At 46.2% G+C, this 18,964-nt stretch overlaps 1 protein-coding gene across 2 annotated transcripts in view; it reads right to left on the reverse strand.

Annotated features, from left to right (window-relative positions):
- Positions 1–1,620: 1,620 nt before the first annotated feature.
- Positions 1,621–18,964, reverse strand: part of fam107b (family with sequence similarity 107 member B) — a 73,893-nt gene continuing 56,549 nt past the window's right edge. Inside the window, exons 1-3 of one of the 2 annotated variants that reach the window (XM_063072644.1) lie at positions 13,278–13,461; positions 5,976–6,126; positions 1,621–4,214 (exon numbers count right to left, since the gene is read on the reverse strand). In XM_063072644.1, coding sequence (XP_062928714.1) covers positions 4,095–4,214; positions 5,976–6,126; positions 13,278–13,408 — 402 coding nt within the window. In that variant the 5' untranslated portion in view covers positions 13,409–13,461 and the 3' untranslated portion in view covers positions 1,621–4,094. Of the gene's footprint in view, positions 4,215–5,975; positions 6,127–13,277; positions 13,462–18,964 lie in introns of those variants that run through there. The other variant, XM_063072643.1, reaches the window with a different exon arrangement.

Here is an 18,964-nt window from a genome sequence, read left to right on the forward strand (position 1 = left end):
GAACTACTACATTACTGTGTCTCTTACCACTTAACGACCTTGCCTGAATATTCTCCAGGTCCTGATGCAGGCAGCTATGGGCTGTTTCATTTTTGTTGGGAAGTTTGTGTTTGGAATGGAATATTGTGTAATCTCAGTGTACATCCCCACTTTGAATGGAAGGAAGGACATTGTTGAAGACGGCTGAGCCCCAGGGAAGTCCTGCACTGCTGTCCCCTGGGTCTGAGGTGACTGTCTTCCAGCAACCACAACCATCCTCCTCTGTGTGAGGTCTGACTCTGACCAGTAGGCAACCTTTGACACCCTTGCCATCAGCTTTACCACGTCCCCTCAGTACAACACTGAGAGTGACATTTTAGTAGTTTGATGTCATCTCAAATTAGCTTCAGGGAGGCTGATATACTTGGTATGTAACCAAAGACTCTCACAAATTGCTGCAGATGTACAGTGGCGAGCATTCTAACTGGCTGCGTCTCTGTCTGGTATGGGGGCTGGGGGCACTGCACAGGATCGGGAAAAGCTGCAGAAAGTCGTAACTCAGCCAGCTCCACCACGGACACCAGCACCCAGAACGTCTTCAAGAAGCATCATCCATCATATGGACCCCCATCACCCAGGACATGCCCTCGGCTCATTGCAACCATCAGGGAGGGGGGCACACACTCTGTGATTCAGGAACAGCTTCTTTCCCTCTGCCATCTGATTCCTGATGCACCGTATTTTTAAAACTGTAGCCATGACAACTGTTTTTAATGAAGTCTTTCTGTCTCTGCTTCGGTTTGAGGGATTGAATGGAAGCAGTGAAAACCCAGCTGAATAGATTTGCATATTAATAAAAAAATCTCCCCACCTCTGCCAAATGTAATGGGCTATTGATGGACCACAATGGAATAGGTAATGCCTGTACCTGTACGGTTGTATCCGGCTATACCACCACCCCTGGCAGCATGTTCCACACTCTCACCACACTCTGTGTAAAAAAAAACCCTCTGAAATCCCACCTGTAATTTCCTCTTGTAATACTCCCTTGTATTAGCCCTGGGAAAATGTCTCTAGCTGCCCATTCATCTATGCCTCTGATCATCCAAGGGTCCATTACTGTGTGTGTGTGTTAATTAGTTACTGTCTGTTAAGCCACTGACGTTTAGGGCAGCAATGAAGATTTTCTTCATTGCTGTTTCGTAACAGTTTTATTTTACCCGTCAGGGTTGTTCGCCCTGAGCTGAACCCCTGAACCCCTGAACCCGGGGGACCGGTGGACCACTCTCAGTCTGGCCTCTAACCTTTCACCTGTTTGGCATGGGTGACCCCACTAAGAGTCAAAGCACAAAGCCCTGAGTCCAGCCAACACAGCTCTCCGGGTCACTGAGGCAGGCAACAACCCCCCCCCCCCCAAACAAGTTTGTGGTCCTCTTGGAGGGTGTGTGTGTGTGTGTCGAAATGAAAGGAAGAGGGCAGAAGCCAGAATAAGAAGATGGGGGAAGGGGAGGAAGTACCAGTTAGAAGGTGACAGGTGAAGCCAGGTGAGGGGGAAGGCAGTGGATGGGGGGGGGGCAGGATGAAGTAAGAAGCTGGGAGCGGGTAGATGGAAGGGCTGAAGGAGGAATCTGATAAGAAAGAACAGATGAAGGACCATGGGAAAAAAGGGAGGAGAACCAGACAGGTGATGGGTAGGTGAGGAAAAGGGTGAGGGGGGAGCCAGAATGGGGAATGGAAAAAAAGAGAAGGCAGAGGAAATGACTGGAAATTAGGGAAATCAAATGTTCATGTCATCAGGTTGGAGGCTATCCAGATGAAAAATGAGGTATTGCTCCTCCAACCCGAGTTTGTCCTCATCGTGGCAGTAGAGGAGGCCGTGGACAAACACGTGAGAATGGGAATGGGAACTGGAATTGAAATGGGTGGCCGCTGGAAAATGCCAGCTCTTGCAGCTCAGTATATTGCCTCATTACCAATTTCGATGAACAACTACTGACCGTTCAGCACCTTCAAAGGACACATTACATCCTTCCTATGTGTAATTGGTGCATCTGCCCCTTTCAAAGTGGTCAAATTTAAACGGCTACACAAGTCTTTAACGTTTCAGTTCTAGTGGAAGGTTATCAATCTGACACCAACTCTGTCTCCCCCACAGACACCGATGGAAATTAAAATCAAGAAAAAGGCAGCCGCTCAGCGTTGTTTTTTTTTCTTTATTGAAGCAACACGCTTAGAGAGGCAGCCCTTTGTGAACGGGTTGCCCCAGACTACTCCTGGCTTTTCAATATACTGGGGCGGTACAATCAAACGACTACTCTCACCAATACTGAGCCATCAATAAAAGCCTTCCAGTTTGCTACAAAATGGAGGCAATTGGACTGATCGATTCCTGGTGAGATGCCTCAGTTACCACAGCAAGAGTTCCACAGTGTAGATAATCTGGCCTTGAAATAATTCTCTGGTCTGCTGGGACAAGCGGCCAGGTGAAATGTCAGAAGGACGACACATCTGTCTTCTGCCCATTTTAAGGAGCGATGCAAAGCTTTAGGCAAGACAATATATCAACAAATTCAGAGAATACCAATATGATCACACAACACTAACAGATCGACAATTACAATCGTGAATCTCCCTATTGACCAAATCATATTTAAAACGCGACAATACACCAACTTCAAGGCAATTATTTTTAACCTTTCCACAGTTTTTGTATCACTGCCATTTCACTGCAAAATGCAATCCCCCCCCCACCCCGCTGAAATCACACCACGATCCATTCCGCAGAAAATGGCACGCCTGTCTTTTCATCGACACGGCAAGAGCATCAGATCCGCTGCTCACTTCAACACCGTGCACAGCTATGGTGCATAGACGAGAGGGAGCCAGCATTACAAAATTTCCTACTCATCAGAGCGGCAAAATATAAATCCGTTCCCAGTATTAAATCAGCACAAGTATTATAGAATTTGTTGAGAGACATTGCAAACAATATATAAAAACAAAACTGAAAATACTTATCAAAATCAGGAATGCACAGTCACCAATCCAGATGTCCAAATCCGGAAGGATATTCAGAGGAGGAAAGATCCTTTTTTTTTGCATTATGTTAGGTTCGTGACTGCGTCAGAAAAATTATCCACTTGGATTATTCTGCGTTGGCTATGGGAACCTCAGAGATAAGGTAATAGGCAGCAAAATGCTGGTACAGTTTACATAACCGTGGACGAATTGCCCCTGAAATCCGGTAACTCAGGGCTACCCAAACTTTTTTTTATGCCATGGAGCCTTACCATTAACCAAGGGGGTCTGTGAACCCCAGATTGGGAACCCCTAATAACTGAAGCTTAGAAAAGGCTATCGCTGATGATAATGAGTGAGTTAGTAACATCATTTGACAAAATCCTGGTTAACTTCTATCGCTGACGTGATAGAAGCACGTCCACTTGGTTTGTACTGAGAGTATCCCGAACATAAGACTTTTAACAGAAGTGGATTGGTCACCAAGAACCTTAGGTGGGCTTTAGAGGCCGTGGCCAAATAGGATACTTGTCGCCTGCCTATGGCCATTTCTAAACACATTCCAAAAGAAGGCTTCTTGCCGTAACATCCCACAGTAAACAAGAGTCTGACAAAGGCTGAAATTCGACTTTGGTATCTGATCTCTTCCCTGTGATCGGGTGTGAATACACTAACATTTTATGACAAGTCCATCATCTGCCAAGTCGAATTTCCTGCCCATGGACGGTCTAAACGGCATGCAGACAAATTTTCAGTCTCTGTCTTCTGGGGTGGTTCCCTTTATTTAGTTGTTAGCTCGCGTTTTTCCAAAGTTGAATTCCACCAGTTCTCCTGGTCTTTCCACCCCTATATTCCCAAACATCCGCACGCGCTCCCGCGCTGCAGCCGGGGGTCGGCGGGGGCGGGGGGGGGAGGTTGATGACGCTGCTCAGAGTCACAGTGGGAGGCGTGCTGGGGGAGGGTGGGGGGAAGAAGGGAGTGAGGTAGGGGGAAGCACGTGCTGGGAAGCTCGAGCTGCCTGGGTCCGTTGTCAAGCTGCCGCCATGGAGATGGTCCCCCGGGGAACCGCTCCGGGAATCCTGCGGCCGCGCCCTCCTCTAGGACACCTGCATGTCCGCGCTCTCTTCCTGCCGGGTCCGCCGCAGGTTGTCTTTCATCTTGACAAATTCCGGCGCATTTTCGCGCCTCTCTTTGGCGTCCAGTCGCTCCTGTTCAATCTGAAAAGTGGCAGACAATGACAACGGACGTCAGTTTCACAAACCGTTGCAACTCTCCAGAACTCCCTGGCTCATCCCCGATAATGGGAACAATTACCAACTCCACAACATCCCAAGCTATTTATTAATACACACACACACACAGGATCAGACTGACGCAGGCAAGGTTGGCACCTGAGATAAAATGTATCAGCACACATACGTACGTGCACACAAACACACATACAAGGCCAATCAGTCCAATGCAATGTTAGCATTGGTTTCAAGCACTCGAATAGAAAAGCAGGGATGTAATGCTGAGGTTGTAAGGACTAGTGGTGTTCTGCAGGGGTCAGTGTTGGGTACATTTCCTTTCACGTTATATGTCAATGATTTGGATGGCGGAATTGATGGTTTTGTAGAAAAGTCTGCAGACGGTACAAAGCTAGGTGGAAGGGCAGGCAGTGTTGAGGAAGCAGGGAGTCTGCAGAAGGACTTGGACAGACTGGGAGAATGGGCAAAGAAGTAGCAGATGGAATATAGTGCAGAGGAGTGTATGGTTATACACTTCGGTAGAAGGAACAAAGGTGTAGACTATTTTTGAAACAGGGAGAAAATTCAAAAATCGGAGGTGCAAAGGGGGATGTGGGTCCTTGAGCATGATTCCCTAAAGGTTAACTAGCAGGTTGAGTCAGTAGTAGGGAGGGTAAAAGCAATGTTAGCATTCATTTCGGGAGGACCAGAATATACTGTAAAGCCAGGATGTAATGCTGAGGCTTTATAAGGCACTGATCTGACCACATTTGGAATATTTTGAGCTGTTCTGGGCCCCATATCTAATAAAGATGTCCTAGTGTTGGAGAGAGTTCAGAGACGGCTCATAAGAATGATCCTGGGAATGAAAGGGTTAATGTATGAGGAGTGTTTGATGGCTCTGGGTCTGTACTTGCTAGGGTTTAGAAGAATGAGGGGAGATCTTATTGAAACCTATGGAACATTGAAAAACCTAGATACAGTGAATGTGTAGAGGATGTTTCCAATAGTGGGTGAGACTAGACCCAGAAGGCACAACCTCAGAATAGAAAGAAGTCTCTTTGGAACAGGGATGAGGAGGAATTTCCTTAGTCAGAAGTTGGTGAATGTGTGGAATTCAGTGCCACACATGGCTGTGGAGGCCAAGTCATTAGTGTACTTAAAGGTAGGGCTTTTCTCTTTGGAGCGAAAGATGATGAGAGTTGACTCAATAGAGGTGTATAAGATGTTCAGAGGCATAGACAGAGTGGACAGACAGACTTTTTCCTCAGAGTTTTTACACAGAGAGTGGTGGGTGTGTGGAACACGCTGCCAGGGGTGGTGGAAGAGGCAGATACATTAGGGCCATTTAAGAGGTTCTTAGATGATAGAAAAATGGAGGGCTATGCAGGAGAGAAAGGTTAAATTGATCTTTGAGTAGGTTAAAGTGTTGTCACAACACTGTGAGCCCTGAAGGGCCTGTACTGTGCTAGAATGTTTCACGTGACATGTTCAGTGTTTTGTTGCCAGGACTTGAGGACTGAGTTATAGGGAAAGGTTGGGCAGGTTCAGACTTTATCCTCCTGGAGTGTAGGCTAACCTTATAGAGGTGTAGACAAGATCATCTGCCGTGAATACACACAGTGATTTGACTCTCCGTTAATGTACTCTAGGGTCAACCATACATAGCCCTCCCCATTTTCTCTTCACTGTGACTCCAAGGACTTTATTGCAGGTGATAAGGCCCAGCTTTCCCTCAGTTGTGCCCACCTGGTCCAGCCTCTGCTGTCGTTTTATTAGCTCCTGCTCCAGATCAGATTTCTTCAGAGCCTCCGCCTCCTTCCTCTGCTTGACCACTTGGTCCCTCTTGCGTTGCTCCATCACTCTCTGGAGCTCGGGCTTGTTCTGAGGAGCGATGCCTCTGAAAGCGCAAACGGTCCACGTGGTGAGGGCATGGCTCGCCAAGAACGGAGACTAGCTGCAAGGATGGACAGACACGCGCACCTGCGCCCACCGCCCCTACGGATGCCCCAGAACATCTCCCAGCAAGAAAACTCTTAATACTTATCCTCCTGGCCCTTCAAGCCGAGCCACCCAGCAACCCCCGATTTAACCCTACCCAATCACTGAACAACTTACAGTGACCAATTAACCTACTAACCCGCACGCCTTTGGACTGTGCGTGGAAACCAGAGCACCCGGAGGAAACCCACGTGGTCATGGGGAGATCATACAAGCTCTTCGCAGACAGTGGTGCGAATTGACAGATGGAGAATCAATCATCGATGCGTTTCATACACACCTTACCCATATAAACAACGCAATTGGAAGACGTAATACAAATATCCCTACCATCTCTCTACTCAGGGAGTGCTCCACTTTTGGACGAGGAACTCTCTTGGTGCCCGCGTGGTCTTTGAGGTAGATGCCAAGAAATGTAGGGCACCAAATGGAAAGCAACATGGTTGCCAACGTTAAAACATCAGGTCATTTGCACCAACACAGAACTTCAGGGTCATTATCAGGCTGCTGCTTGTGGGACCTTGATGTGTATAACTGGGCTAGCACGTGTACCACCACAGTGACTACGTACTGAAAAAAAAATGAACCACCAACTAGGATGCACTCGGGTCACAGAAGGTGCTACAGAAATGAAAAACTCTCCAGGATGTGGAATGTGCTGCTAGGGGTGGGCAGTATTGGCACGTGGATGATAGAACAATCCAGGGCTATGGGGAAGGGAAGGGTTACGACTGATCTTGGAGCAGGTTAAAAAGTCAGCACAAACATTGTGGGCTGAAGGGCCTGTACTGCACTGTTCTATGATTACTACTTGAAGTAATCTGCTAGAATTAGATTACTTCCAGCTCTATCTTAGCACAGGGACTGTACACACTTCAGCAAACAGACTGATGCAATAAACAGAGCCATTCTATGGTCTGACTCTTGCCAAGCTGACTGTGATTGTGATGCAGTGCTATTGATTTGTTCCATGATCTGGGAATGAGCAACGGGTTGGAACAATCGGGAACGCATCCCACTACACAGGCTCTCTCCCTTTCCGCAGTCCCTAGATGCTCGAGTTTCTACTTCCTGAGTCACGTGCACTGAAAAAGCCGAGCCATTTAAACTGAAAATGTATTAACCTGTTGCAAGGCAAAACCAGAACTCAAAACTTTCCAACCAAAGTAACACCAACAATAAAAAAAATCCCAAGATTCAATCAAGTAAACAGAAACCAAATGGAAATGTTAAGCGCAATCCATAAGAATAGGGAACAACACCTCTGCCATGATTAATCTCTCAACACAGGTGCCCCACAAGACTGTGTCCATGGCCCCCCCACTCCACTCCCTGTACACTTATCACTGTGTGGCCAGATTCCATTCCATTTATTTAGGGATACAACATGCAACAGGCTCTTCCAGCCTTTCGAGCCACGCTGCCCAGCAACTCACTGATTTAACCCAAACCCAATCACGGGACAATTTACAATGACCACTTACCCCATGACTGCTTGTGGAAACCAGAACACCTGGACATGGGAAGGAACGCACAAACTTGCTTACAGAGGATGCCAGATAAGAACTCCAAACCCTGATGCATGGAGCTGTAATAACGTCACGCTACCCGCTACGTTACTGTGGCGCCCCAAACATATGGATGAAATTCTGCCCAAACTCTATCCGTAAGATTGTAGATGATGCCACTGCAATGGGCTGGATCTCAAATAACAATTGGAGTAGAGGAAGGAGACAGAGAACATAGTGACATGGTGTTATGACAAAACCTTCCCCTCAATGTCAACAAAAGAGCTGGTCATTGACCTCAGGAAGAGGTTGGTGCACCTGCTCCTGTTTACATCAAAGGGGTTGAGGATGAGAGAGTTGAGAGCTTCAAAATCCCAGGTGTGAATATCACAGATAACCTGCTCTGGTCCAACCATGTTGATGTCACGGCCAAGAAAGTTCAACACCTCTACTTCCTCAGAAAGCAAAAAAAAAATGCCATGCTTCCGTCAACCATTTTTATCAATGTACCAATGAAAGCACGGAGGCCGAGCTGGAGGTATGTCTCTACCAAAGGAGGTGTAAGGTGCTCCTTCCCTCCGTTAGTCTGCAGGTTACCCTTTGGCAAGGTATAGCATGTGCTTATCCCCCTGATCAGGGTGGCGTGAAGTCATGGGAGCAGATGGTGGATGGTCGTATGCATATCACGTCCTGGTTATGCAACCGCTAATGGCAAGCAGACAATCTCTGAAGAACAGCTGGGATCATCTCTCTTGTAAAGACACTGCCCAGAAGCCAATGGCAAACCACTTCTGTAGAAAAATATGCCAAGAACAATCATGGCCATGGGACCATGATCGCCTACATCGTATGACATGGAACATGATAATGATGATGATGACCAAAGAAAGCATTCTGTCCGGATGCAGAATGGCTTAGTATGGCAACTGCTCTGCATGTGGCTGCAAAAAGCTGTAGAGTTGTGGACACAACTCAGCATTTCACAGGAACCAGCCTCCACTCCAAGGACCTTCAGTAAAGGAGTCAGCATAATCAAAGACCTCAGCCACCCCAGACATTCTCTCTTCTCCCTTCTTCCATCAAGCAGAAGATACAAAAGCTGGAAAACATGTACCACCAGGCTCAAGGGGAGCTTCTATCTGCTGTTAACAGACTTCAGTATGACATGATGGACCCGTGGCCTCACAGTCTACCTCATTATCATCTTGCACTTTATCATTTACCCGTACTGCACATTTTTGGTGGTTTTCACACTTTATTTCTGCCTTGTTATTGTTTTGCCTAGTTCTACCTCAACACACTATGTAATGACCTGATCTGTATGAACTGCATACAAGACAGGCTTTTCACTGTATCTCGGTACATGTGACAATAATAAACCAATTCTAAGATTTACTCTCTATCCTTGTTCAAAGTCAGGTCTTTGACTTGAAATGTTAACTGTTCCCTATCCTCAGATTCTGCCTGACCTGTAATCTATCAGCTTCCACCTCTCCAGAGAAAACACCCACGTTAGTCCGGCATTGCCTTACAGTACACATGGCCTCTAATCCAGGCAGCATCCTGACAAACCTCTTCTATACTCTCTCCAAAACCTCCACATCCCTCCTGTAATGGGGTGACTAAAACTGAATGCAATACTCTAGATGTGGCCCAACTAGTGTCCTAAAGCCAGTTGACTGTCAGAATTTCATGACCAAGTCCTGCAATAGGGCCCTTCATCACTGACTTTTCTTAAAATCAGAGATGTTTGTTTTCTGGCTTTATTTCAGGTTTGGTCATTCATCATTATGTGCTGCGTCCTATGACGTGGGTGATAATGCTCTTTCCACGACCACAGCTGTTCTTGGCAAATTTTTCCACAGAAGTGGTTTGCCATTGCCGTCTTCTGAGCAATGTCTTTACAAGGTGGGTGACCCCAGCCATTATCAATACTCTTCAGAGATTGTCTGCCTGGTGTCAGTGGTCACATAACCAGGACTTGTGATCTGCACCAGCTGCTCACGTGACCATCCACCACCTGCTCCCATGGCTTCACGTCACCCTGATCAGGAGGCTAAGCAGATGCTACACCTTGCCCAACGGTGACCTACAGGCTAGTGGAGGGAAGGAATGCCTTACACCTCCTTTGGTAGAGATGTATCTCCACCCCGCCACCCACTTTGATCATCAGTGCCGAATTCTTGATTGGCATTCCATGAACCCCATGCACCTCCAGTGATGTCCCCCATTCCAGACCCCACGACAGTGGGAAATGCCTCTGTGTCCACTTGTCTCTTCTTATCTTGAAAAGTTCAATCAAATATCAAATACCATCATCCCTCAAAACTAATCATTTTACTCCAAGACCTGACATCAATACCTCCTTGTGCAATTGGATCCTGGATTTCCTCACTGGCAGACACCAGTCAGTTCTCATTGGCAAAAACATCTCCTCCACAATCTCCATCAGCACAGGTGCATCACAGGGCTGTGTGCTTAGTGGAGCCCCCTGCTCTACTCACTTTATACCTATGACTGTGTGGCTAAGAACAGCTCTAACACCATATTCAAGTTTGCTGATGACACCACTGTTGTGGGTCACATCAATGTTGGTGACGAATCAGCATACAGGAGGCAGATTAAAAATTTGGCTGCATGGTGTCATAACAACAACCTCTCACTCAATGTCAACAAGACCAAGAAACTGATCATAGACTTCGGGAGAGGGAAACCAGAGGACTATGAGCTGGTCCTCATCAGAGGGGCAGAGGTGGAAGAAGGTAAGTAACTTTTCACTATCTCAGAAGACCTGTCCTAGATCTATCATATAAGTGTAATTGCAAAGAAAGCATGAGAATGCCTCTACTTCCTCAGGAGTCTGGAGATTTGGCACACCATCAAAAACTTTTACAAACTTCTATAGACAAGTAGTGGAGAGTGGCTACATTATGGCTTGGAATGGGAACACCAATGCCATTGAATGGAAAATCCTACAAAAGGTAGTGGATCCAGCGCAGTACATCATGAGTAAAGCCTTTCCAACCATTGAGCACATCTACATGAAACGCTGCTGTAGGAAAGCAGCATCCATCATCAAAGATCCTCACCACCCAGGCCATGCTCTTTTCTCACTGTTGCCACCAGGTAGAAGGTACAGGTGCCTCAGGACTCGCACCACCAGGTTCAAGAACAGTTACTACCCATCAACCATCAGGCTCTTGAAGAAAAGGGGATAACTACACTCATTTATTGAGATGTTCCCACAATAAATGATCTCACTTTATGGACTCTTTTTCTTGTTATTTCATGCTTTCATTATTTATTGCTATTTATCTACATTTGCATTTGCACAGATTGTTGTCTTCTATGCTTTACTTGATCTTTCATTGATCCTGTTTACAGTTACTATTCTATAGGTTTGCCTAGTACGCCAGCAGGAAAAAGAATCTCAGGGTTGTATGTGGTGACATGTATGCACTCTGATAATAGAATTTACTTTGAACATCGAAGTACGGGGAAGCACAGTAGCACAGCAGTTGGTGTAATGCTTTAGCGCGCCAGCAACCTGGGTTAAATTCCCGTCACTCTCTGTAAGCTCTCTCCATGACCCCATGGGTTTCCTCTCACAGTCCAAGATGTATGGGTTAGGATTAGTGAGCTGTGAGCATGCTATGTTGGCAGTGAAAGTGTGGGCTGCCCACAGCACATCCTCAGACTGTGCTGGTCGTTGATGCAAATGACGCATCTCACTGCATGCTTCGATGTACACGACAAATAAAGCTAATCTAATTTAAATCTTAAACCAAGGCTTAACTTACTAAGTTTCATTAATGCGGCTTTCAGCATTTTGTTTTTATTTTTGATTTCCAGCATTTTGCTGTTTTTGAGTTTCAATCTCCTTCGAACAGATGGTGTTCGGAGACCAGTTGCCTGGAACCAGGAGCGAGGGACTCAGACACCTCAGGGGTAATGTCACGTCTATGGCGTCTCGCGAGGTGTTGACCCCTGGGAGATCCCAGATCCCAGCAGCAGTAGGGGCAGGCAGCAAAGCTGCTAACAATCCCCACTTCCCTGTGGAAAAAGGAGAGACGTGGAGGAGCCTTGGTAACAAGTCAGTGCTTGCTTATAACCAGGAACCATTCCTGGCGGGGGATGGTGCAGGGGGGCAGGTCACCTGACTCTCCACCCGATGATCTGGGAATGAAACCACAAGGGCACTGGAAGAGGCACGAGGGATCTACAGAAAGTGATGGTCACATTCCAGTCCATCACAAACATAACCCTCCTCACCATTGCGTACTGCCACAAGACAGCAGCATCTGTCATCAAGGACCCCAACCATCCAGGCCATGCTCTCTTCTTGCTGCTACCATCGGGCAAGAGGTACAGGAGCCTTAGGTCCCACACCTCCTCGTTCAGGAGCAGTTATTACTCTACAACCATCAGGCTCCTGAACCAATGTGGATAACTTCACTCACCTCAACACTGAACTGATTCAACAGCCTACAGAATCACTTTCAAGAACTCAACTCATGTTCTCAGTATTATTTATTTATTTTATTTGCAAGATTTGTCTTCTTTTGCACATTGATTGTTCGTCAGCCCTTGTTTACGTGTAGCTTTTTAAATTATTTCTATCAGGTTTCTTCATTTTCCTGTAAATGCCTGCATATACGTACTTTGATAATAAACATACTTTAGACGTTGGGAGGCTGCAGATGCTGGAATCTGGAGCAACAATCTATCACTAAAGACTCTCACCATCTGGGACCTGTCCTTTTATCTCATTTCTACCATCGGGAAGGAGGTACAGGAGCCTGAAGACCTACTCTCAATGATTTAGGAACAGTTTCTTCCACTCCATTATCAGATTTCTGAACAGACCATGGATGCTGCCTCGCTCCTGTCCATTCATTTTCACTTCTGCACTACCTAGTTCTGTAATTTATAGCAATTACTTGTCTTTGCACATTATTGCTGCGACAAAACAAATTCCACGTCATGTGTATCAATGATACATCTCAGAGGAACTCAGCATCTACAGAGGGGTAAGTAGAGTACAGGTAAATAAATACAATGCAAAGACCACAAAGAGGTCGATTAGAAGATCACGAGTTCACCTTTTAGTCCATTCAATAAACTTATAGGATAGAAGCTGTTCTTGAACCTGACGGTACATGCTTTCGGCCTTTTGTATATTCTGCCTGATGGAAGATGGGAGGAGAGAGAATGTCTGGGGTGGGTGGGGTCTTTGATTATGCCGACTACTTTAGTGAGGCAGCGAGGAGTGTAGACAGAGTCCATAGAGGGGCACAGGTTCCTGTCATGTGCTCAGTTGTATCCACAACACCCCGCAGTTTCTTGTGGTCACGTGTAGAGCAGTTGCTGTACCAAGCCGTGAAGTACCTGATAGGATGCTTTCAGTGGTGAATCTGTAAAAATTGGTGAGGATTGATGGGGCCATGGCAGATTTTTTCAGCCTTCTAAGGAAGAGGAGATATGGAGGTGGACTTACAGCTTTAAGCATAATTTAGACAGGAAAAAAAAACGGTTGACTCACCTTTTCTGGTTGATGACTAACTCTCTGTGAAGCTCCTGATGATTTTTCGATGACTTGACGGGATTGATCAGCTTTCTGGGCTTTATGAGTTCCGCACATTCTTCATCGTCTATATAATCCGGCTCGGCCATGGTCCCTCTTCCAACGCCTGACACACGGTGTCCCAATGCCGGGTTTTCACTCTCTGATGAACAAAACCAGAAAGCAGATCCCATAAGACCATAAGGCACAGGAGCAAAATTAGGCCATTCAGCCCATCAAGTCTGAAACACGATTCCATCATGGCTGATTTATTATCCCTCTCAACCTCATTCTCCTGCCTTCTCCCTTTTGATGCCTTTACTAATCAAGAACCTATCAACCTCTGCTTTAAATATACCCCCTGACTTGGCCCCCACAGCCACCTGTGACAACGAATTCCACAGACTCACCACATTTTGGCTAAAGATAATCCTCACGTCTGTTCTAAGGGGATGCCCTTCTATTCTGAGGCTGTGCCCTCTGCGCCTAGATTCTCTCAATATTGGAAATATCCCCACATCCACTCTACCTCGGCCTTCCATTGTTCAAAGTATAAAGGTAGGTTTCAAAGAGATCTTCAAAACTCAGCAAGTATAGATTCAGAGCAATCAAACACTCTTCATACATTGTCCGTTTCACTGTCAAGATCGTTCTCGTGAATCTCCACTCTAATGCTTCGAATGCAATGAATTTATCACTTATTTCATTCCACTAGAAATGTTCTATCCTACGCTGCTCATGACTTTGACAGAGCTTTATTTCCTCCGGCTTTCCAACTTCTACTAAATTCTGTCAATCAGCATTAACATGGCTGTCAAGCAGTGAATTTGGTCAAATCTAACATGTCAGGAAACTAATCCCCAAGGTATTCCATATGATCTCTGATCGGCTGTGTGACATGTTACGTACCCCGTAACTGGGTTGCCAAACCAGCAGAAATGGATCACTCAGTTGGAGTCTGGATTACTAGAACTAAGAAAGTTTTATTAAAGAAACAAGCAACACAGTAATCAAAAAGAATAATAAATGCAACATTCAGCAATGTTAACCACACATGTGCACAGAATTAAGATAACAGCATCAATCAAGCTCTATCGTTGTCTAGGGGTAAATGACCAAATTTCAAAGTGACTCAAAGTTCAGTCCAGTTTAGTAGTTCAGTTCGCAGTAATCGTTGCCATGGATGGACAACGTGGGGGAAGAGAGAGGGAGAACAGGAACAACTATTCATACACGACTTCACTCACAGACCGGCGAGATGGCTCACAAGCAACTTTTGGGCGGGTCCTTGGTGATGTCACCTGAGGTCACCGACTGTGACCCCTCCTCCAGATGCGGTCGATCCTCTGCAGTGAACCCGGCACCCAGGCAAGGGCGGACACACACCGGGTTCCCGCTGATCGTACCTTTCCACCCTGGCCGTTGTCCGATACTTCTCACCCACTCGTGAGAGGCGCACCGCTTCCAGGGTCTCGTTACCTCGGGTGGCGTGTGTCGTCTTAGCGAACCTGTCCCTTTTTATCCCCCTGCTGGGGTATCGCCTGTCCATCACTTCAAACAGTTCAGGGTTCAAAGGGGGAGCCGCTCCAGACAGCTCTCTCTCCCACGTCCCTTCATTACACATCTCCAGACGCTGCTCCATTGTTCCTTATCTCTCCTTCCCCTGAGGGCAGGTGGCAGACCACTTGCTGATGTCACTGATGCTAACCTAGGCCAGCAAACATCTTAATTTTATGTGTATTCTCGTCACAGACAATATTCCACAGGAGCTTATAGACTTATGAGAGGCATAGATAGGGTGGACAGCCAGAACTTCTTTCTCATGGAGGACAGCCCGAGCTGTTTTCAACCCAAGCCTGTTGAGCCAAAGCCTCCGACTTGAACGCGGGCCCACTCCAACAACCGCCGCTCCTCTTACACCTCCCTTCTTTTTATTGGCTGAAACAAAACTTGCTCCCGATGAAACTTGTTCTTTTCGAATGGCTTCCACCCTGCAATGATGGTGCTCTCTCACTTGCTATTTTAACTTGTGAATCACTCCTAATGAGAGTTGTTCTTCTACCAGAGTAGAATGGCTTGTAAAGCTATACCAGATGGCATGGCTTTAAGATGAGAGGGGGCAAATTTAAAGGAGATGCTCGGGGCAAGTTTATTTTTTTAAAATTTTCACACAGAGTGGTTGGTGCCTGGAACGCACTTCCAGGGTTGGTGGTGAAGGTAGGTGTGATGGGGATGCTTAGACAGACACAGAGATGAAGGTATACAGATCATCTATAGGCAGAGAGGATTAGTTTAATCTGGCATTGTGGTGAGTACAGGCATCATGGGCAGAAGGGCCTGCTCCCGTGATCTCCAGATGGACTTGTTGCCAATGGGGAGATGACTGGTGTGGGCTTCGATCACAGCGAAGTCTGTTTTTTCTGATTTGAGTTGTCTTGCAATTCAATTCAAGATTATTTAATGCCATTCCCAGTACACAGGTGTAAAGGAGAACAAAATAATTGTTACATTGTATGGATGCAGCACAAAAGCACAATAAGATAAAGAACACTATAATAATTTTTTAAAAACACAATAAATATAAATCCACATACATAGATTGATTGTATGTCCATAAAGTGATGTTAGGCACGGGATAGTCTGTACATAAGGTGGCTGACAGGAAATTAAAAAGTTGTGGTGGAATGGTGGCTGGTGGCATGGGTTAGTGGGTGGAGGTGTTGATCAGCCTTACTGCTTGGGGAAAGTAACTGTTCCCAAGTCTAACAGTCCTGGCGTGGATGTCACGTAGCCTCCTCCCTGATGGGAATGGGACAAACAGTCCATGAGCAGAGTGGGTGGGATCCTTCATGGTGTGACTGGCCCTTTCTGTATAAGTGTCCTTGATGGAGGGTAGGCTGGTGCCACCGATGTGCTGGGCAGTTTTGACGACCCGTTGTGGAACCTTCCTGTCTGCCGCAGTGCAGTTTCCGTACCAAGCAGAGACACAGCTTGTTAGGGTGCTCTCTACCATACATCCGTAGAATAACGTGAGTGTAGATCTGCATACCCACTTTCATGGTGGATATTGGGGGAAAGATGCAAACTTGACTGGAAAAGTGACAGGTAAAACAGTAAAAAGGGAACTACTGTCGTGAACCCATCACTTCCCACCACCAGTGGCTGTTGTGGAGAGAGGTAGGTGTGCTAAACATCCGCCTTAAAACCTCACCACTCAAAAGATGGTTCTTGCACAACTTCCTAACCCTAACATACAAAGGTCAATTAGAGGTCCAGATGCCGTAGCCCATTGGCCAAAGCCCGGAGATCTGTCCTGGAGTTGGAGGACTGTGTGGGGGTGGGAGGGTTTGTCATTAACACACGAAATTCTGCAGATGCTGGAAACACTGAGCAACACACACAAAATAAGGTTGAAAGGGTATAGAGAACATTTACAAGGCCATTGCTGGGTCTGGTGGACTTGAGTTATAAGGAAAGATTGAATAGGTTAGGACATGGATCCTTGGAATGTAGAAGATTGAGAGGAGATTTGATAGAGGTTGTCAAAGTTATGAGGGGTATGGATAGGGTAAATGCAAGCAGGCTTTTTGCACTGAGGTTGGGTGGGACTACAACCAGAGGTCATGGGTTACTTTACTTTATTGTCGCCAAATAATTGATACTAGAGCGTACAATCGTCACAGTGATATTTGATTCTGCGCTTTGCACTCCCTAGAGTACAAATCAATAGTAAATAGTAAAAATTTAAATTATAAATCATAAACAGAAAATAGAAAAGGGAAAGTAAGGTAGTGTAAAAAACTGAGAGGCAGGTCTGGATATTTGGAGGGTACGGCCCAGATCCGGGTCAGGATCCGTTCAGCAGTCTTATCACAGTTGGAAAGAAGCTGTTCCCAAATCTGGCCGTATGAGTCTTCAAGCTCCTGAACCTTCTCCTGGAGGGAAGAGGGATGAAAAGTGTGTTGGTTAAGAGTAAAAGGTGAGAAGTTTAAGGGGAACATGAGGGGAAACTTCATCAATCATTGGTTTATGAGAGCGTGGGATGAGCTGCCAGCACAAGTGAGCTCGATTTCAACATTGAAGGATAGGTACATGGACGGGAGATGTATGGAGGGGTATGGAGCAGGTTGATGGGAGTAGGCAGTTTAAATAGTTTGGCATGGATCAGATATACCAAAGGGCCCATTTCTAGGCTGTACTTTTCTATGGCTCTAAAATACTGGAGGAACTCAGCAGGTCAGGCAGCACCTATGGAAATGAATAAAGAGTTGATGTTTCGCACCAAGACCCTTCTGCAGGACTGGCAAGAAAGGGGGAGGAAGTCAGAAACCCTAAATCTAACCTGTATGCCTTTGGAATGTGGGGGAGGGAGCCATACAGTCACGGGAAGAACACACAAACTCCTTACACACTGTGACGGGAATCAACCCCCAGTTGGAGAATGCTGGCACCGTACAGCATTGCTCTAACTGCTATGCTGCCACATAGCCCTGTTGGAAGTTGGAATTGTAAACAGACTCTGTGACTGCTGGGCGTGGAAACACCCACAGGAGGTGAGCACAGTCAGGTCAGTTACTGACTGGCTGGGTGCTTATGAAGGTTGATGAATGCAGACAGGCTGGAACTGCCAATACACAAAGTAAAGTTCAGAAGTCTGGTTGCCACATAGCATTCCCTGCCTCCCCTCATTCTCCCTAACCAAAGCCACATGTACATATTGAACACATTTAGCTAATATTAAAAACAGACTAAGATTTTGTGGCCCGATTCTGCTGGTACTTTGAAGAGTGTAGTTTGAAACTTTTCAAGACTTTTTCTACTATTTTTTTCCAGAATCCCAATTATTTATCTTATTTTAATTTTATTCTGCAATATTGCGTAAAGTAGGCCCTTTGGGCTTTCTGAGCTAAGCCGCCCAACAACCCCCAACACACCCAATTGACCCTAACCTAACCACAGGACAATTTGCAATGACCAGTTAACCTACCCGGTATGTCTTTGGACAGTGGGAGGAAACAGGAGCACCTGGGGAAAATCTACACATTCCACGGGAAAGACGTATAGAGGCTCCTTACAGAACGGTGCTGGAATTGAACTCTGAACTCTAGAAAACCCTGAGCTGTAATAGCGTCATGCTAACCGCTACGATACCATGGCAACCAGATTTGTCATCACTTGACATACATGGTGGAATTTGTTGTTTTGTGAAACTACCATAATAGATCATATTAGAACATAATGGGACGGCACAGTGGCGTAGTGGTTAGCACAACAGTTTACAGTACAGGGGACCTGGGTTCAATTCCTGCCACTGCCTGTAAGGAGTTTGTATGTTCTTCCGGTAACCGCGCGAGTTTCCTCCGGGTGCTCTGGTTTCCTCCCCCCAGTCCGAGGATGTACCAGGCAAATTGGTCATTGTAAATCGTCCCCTGATTAGGCTAGGTTTAAATCAGGGGATTGTTGGGGGGGGGGAACGCAGCTCTAAGTGCTGAAAGGGCTTATTCCGTGCTGTATCTCAATACATTAATAAGTAAACAAACACAGCACATTACAGTACGATACAGGCCCTTCAGCCCAGACTATCGACTACATGATCAATCTAACCCTTCCCTCATACACTGCCCATTTCTTCTTACATTCATTGTACCTGGCTAAGAGTTACACTG

Source organism: Mobula hypostoma, chromosome 20 (assembly GCF_963921235.1).
Source record: "Mobula hypostoma chromosome 20, sMobHyp1.1, whole genome shotgun sequence".
Taxonomy (NCBI): domain Eukaryota; kingdom Metazoa; phylum Chordata; class Chondrichthyes; order Myliobatiformes; family Myliobatidae; genus Mobula; species Mobula hypostoma.